Below are 4280 nucleotides of genomic sequence, written 5' to 3' on the forward strand. Positions count from 1 at the left end.
CACTGGGTAACTGTTGGTTCAGGTTTCTCCTGGAGATGCTGCTGAGGTTCTACAGCACCAGAGTGAGCCGTTGAGCACTTCCACCCCTCTCAATTTCTCAAACACAGAGAACAATTTGGCCTGACAAGTGAACAGCAAAGAGCTGATCACAGCACAGAGTCTGGATTTTGTGAGCAGACAACTAAAAATGGCTCAGCAGCAGTTTCAAGCCCTGGCTGCCAACAGACAGACACAGGGCATGCCCTGAGTGGATGGATGGAAAATGAGTAAAGAACTGAAACTCAGGATTCACACCCCACTCTCAGAAGCCTGAAATCACAGAAGCACCGAGAGGGTTCAGGCTGGAAGGGAGCACAGCAGATCAGATCACCTGCAGGGCACGGGGCACGGGGCACGGGGCGGTGGCCAGGCGGCTCTGGACGCTCCGCAGCCTCTCCGGGCTCTGCCCAGGGCTGGCACTGCCCAGGGCAGCAGTTCTGCCTCCTGGGCAGGGGCAGCTCCTGGGCTCGGCCCTGCCCGGGGCTCTGGGGCAGCGCTGGGGCTGGGGCAGGGCCTGGGGACACAGGGATGGACTGGGACGGACTGGGATGGACTGGGACGGACAGGGATGGACTGGGACGGACTGGGACGGACTGGGATGGACTGGGATGGACTGGGACGGACTGGGATGGACTGGGACAGACTGGGACGGACTGGGATGGACTGGGACAGACTGGGATGGACTGGGAGAGACTGGGACAGACTGGGATGGACTGGGACAGCCAGGGATGGACAGGGACACACAGGACAGCCAGGGACACTCATGGACATCCATGGAAACCCAGAGACATCCAGAGACAGCCAAGGACACCCAGAGAGAGACAGGGACAGCCAGAGACACACAGGGACAACACCCACGGAAATCCAGACACACCCAGGGACACCCAGGGACATCCACAGAAACCCAGGGACACACAGAGACACCTGAGGTCACCTAGGAACACCCACAGTAACCCAGAGACACCCAGGGACAGACAGGGACACTCAGAGACACCCAGGGACACTCAGGGACACTCAGGGACACACAGAGACACCCAAGGACACACAGGGACATCAGGGACACCCAGGGCTGAGGCGCCTCTCAGCTGGGGCTCCTCTCCAGGCTGAGCAGCCCCAGCTCCCTCAGCCTTTCCTGGGCAGGGACCCTCCAGGCCCTTCAGGGTCTTTGTGCCCTCCAGGAGCTCCCTGACCTGCTGTGCTCAGGGTCCCAGAGCTGGACACGGCACTCCAGAGGCTCAGCACTCCCTGGATCCCTCCCTGACCTGCTGGGAATGCTCGTCCTGATGAGGGATCAAAGATCCATCTCCAGGCAGATTTAGAGATATCTTACAATTGAATATTTTAAAGCAATGGACTGCACTGAACGAACAGAACGAGCGAACAGAAAAGACGTTTTCCTCACCGATGGTGGGGTCGTGGTCCTCTGGGAAGCGGTGACTGATGAACTGCATGGTCATGGCTGCAAGAAGAAAGCGGGGAAGAACTGAGCAGCCCAGCTCACAGCTGATCGCATGCTTACCCCGCAGCCACGGCACAGAACCGGCCCGGGGATGCTCCGCCCGCGCCCAGGCGGGACCAGCTCCGGGACACCGGCAGGCGGGGCCCGGGACAGCCCGGGAGGGGTCGGGACAGCCCGGAGAAGACACCCTGGGATGGGCCGGGACACGCCGGGATGAGCCGGGACATCTCGGGAAGAGCCGAGACAACCTGGCGGGGACACGCCAGGAGGGACAGGGAGGGGTCGGGATGGCTCGGGACAGCCCGGGAGGGGTCGGGATATCTCGGGATGGGTCAGGACAGCCCGGTGGGACACCCTGGGAGGATCGGGGATGGCTCGGGAGGAGCCGGGACACGGGGAGGTGCCGGGATATCTCGGGATGGGCCGGGACAGCTCGGGAGGGGACACCCTGGGATGGGCTGGGACACCCGGGAGGAGCCGGGATGTCCCAAGAGGAGCCGGGACAGCCCGGCAGGGACACCCTGGGAGGATCGGGGAGGGGTTGGGACACCCCGGGATGAGCCGGGACATCTCGGGAGGAGCCGGGACAGCCCGGCAGGGACATCCCGGGAGGATCGGGGAGGGGTTGGGACACCCTGGGATGAGCCGGGACATCTCGGGAGGAGCCGGGACAGCCCGGCGGGGAGACGCCAGGAGGGACAGGGAAGGGTCGGGACATCTCGGGATGTCCCAAGAGGAGCCGGGACAGCCCGGCGGGGATAGCCCGGGAGGATTGGGGAGGGGTCGGGACATCCCGGGATGGGCCGGGACAGCCCGGAGGGGACAGCCTGGGATGGCTCGGGACAGCCCGGAGGGGCCACCCCGGGAGGGACGGGAAGGGGCCGGGATATCCCGGGATGGACCGGGACAGCTCGGGAAGAGCCGGGACAACCCGGTGGGGACACTCTGGAAAGGACGGGGAAGTGTCGGGACATCTCGGGATGTCCCAAGAGGAGCCGGGACAGCCCGGAGGAGACATCCCGTGAGGATCGGGATGACTCGGGACAGCCCGGGATGGGCCGGGACAGCCCGGCGGGGTCACCCCGGAAGGGACGGGGATGGCTCGGGACAGCCCGGGATGGGCCGGGACAGCCCGGCGGGGTCACCCCGGAAGGGACGGGGATGGCTCGGGACAGCCCGGGATGGGCCGGGACAGCCCGGCGGAGACATCCCGTGAGGCTCGGGAGGGGCCGGCCCCTCTCGGGAGCAGCGGCGCCGCGCCCAGACCGGGGCCGTGGTGCGGAGCGCGGCTCGCCCCGGCCCGGCCCGGCCCGGCCCGGCTCGGCCCGGCTCGGCCCGGCCCGGCCCCGGCTCGGCTCGGCCCGGCCCCGGCTCGGCCCGGCCCCGGCCCCGGCCCCGGCCCCGGCTCCGGCTCGGCCCGGCCCGGCTCGGCCCGGCCCGGCCCCGCGCTCACCGCTCTTGCCGACGCCGCCCGCGCCCAGCATCACCAGTTTGTACTCCCGGGACTGGCCCGCGCCGCCGCCCGGGCGGGCTGCGGGCTCCATCGCCGGCCCCTCCGCGCCGCCCGGCCCCGCTCGCAGCGCCGCCAAAATGGCGGCGGCGCCTCCGCCCTCAGCGCGCGGGCCCGGCCCGGCGACGGCGGCCCGGCGGGGACAGCGCGGGACAGAGCGGTTCGGAGCGGGACGGAGCGGGACACAACCGGGACAGAACCGGGACAGCGCGGGACGAACCGGGACGGAGCGGGACAGCGCGGGACGGGACGGAGCGGGACGGAACCGGGACAGCGCGGGACGAACCGGGACAGCGCGGGACGGAACGGGACAGACCGGGACAGAGCGGGACACAACCGGGACAGCGCGGGACGGAACGGGACAGCGCGGGACAGACTGGGACGGCGCGGGACGGCGCGGGACGGAACCGGAACAGAACCGGGACAGAACCGGGACAGCGTGGGACAGAACCGGGACACAGCGCGGGACAGAACCGGGACAGCGCAGGACAGAACGGGACAGAACTGGGACAGCGCGGGACGGAACCGGGACACAACCGGGACAGCGCGGGACGGCACAGGACAGAACCGGGACAGCGCGGGATGGAACGGGACAGAGCGTGGGACAAAATCGGGACAGCGCGGGACGGAACCGGGACGGAACCGGGACAGCGCGGGACAGAACCGGGACAGCGCGGGACGGAACCGGGACAGAACGGGACAGCGCAGGACACAACTGGGACACAACCGGGACATGGCGGGAGCGACGGCAGCCCGGTGGGGACAGCGCACGACGGGACAGAACCGGGACACGGCGGGGACACATCGGGACGGGACAGAACCGGGACACAACTGGAACATGGTGGGGATACACCAGGACAGAACCGGGACAGCGCAGGGATACACCAGGACAGAACCGGGACAGCACGGGGATACACCGGGACACAGCGGGGACAGCACAGAACAGGACGGGGAAACAACGGGATACACCGGGACATGGCAGGGACAGGACGGGACACACCGGGGACACACCGGGACACCCTCCGGCCCCGCACCCCCTCAGCCCCGGGACTCCCGTCCCGCTCCCGTTCCAGCCTGCGAGTCCTTCCCCGTCCCCAATCCCCAGGGACCCCCCAACACCGACCCCCAGCCCGGGACCCCCAGCCCGGGACCCCCGGGGCTCCCCCGATCCTGGGGCACCCCGAGCCCGGGTCCCCTCCCCGCCCCAGGGCTCTCCCAGCCCAGCGTCTCCCTCCTCCAAACCCCGCTCCAACCTCAAAGCAGCGGCAGGGA

At 68.7% G+C, this 4280-nt stretch overlaps 1 protein-coding gene across 2 annotated transcripts in view; it reads right to left on the reverse strand.

Moving 5' to 3' along the window:
• RIT1 (Ras like without CAAX 1) overlaps positions 1-3084 on the reverse strand; it is a 17665-nt gene extending 14581 nt beyond the window's left edge. For both annotated transcript variants that reach the window (XR_014950064.1, XM_085560600.1), the window contains exons 1-2: positions 2952-3084; positions 1442-1498 (exon numbers count right to left, since the gene is read on the reverse strand). Coding sequence is in view for 1 of the 2 variants with exons in the window: in XM_085560600.1 (XP_085416726.1) it covers positions 1442-1498; positions 2952-3042 (148 nt within the window). In the remaining variant the exon portion in view is untranslated. The remainder of the gene's footprint in view (positions 1-1441; positions 1499-2951) is intronic.
• Positions 3085-4280: the final 1196 nt, after the last annotated feature.

The sequence above is a fragment of the Lonchura striata genome, chromosome 25 (genome assembly GCF_050655825.1).
Source record: "Lonchura striata isolate lonStrDom1 chromosome 25, ASM5065582v1, whole genome shotgun sequence".
In the NCBI taxonomy this organism is placed as follows: Eukaryota; Metazoa; Chordata; class Aves; order Passeriformes; family Estrildidae; genus Lonchura; species Lonchura striata.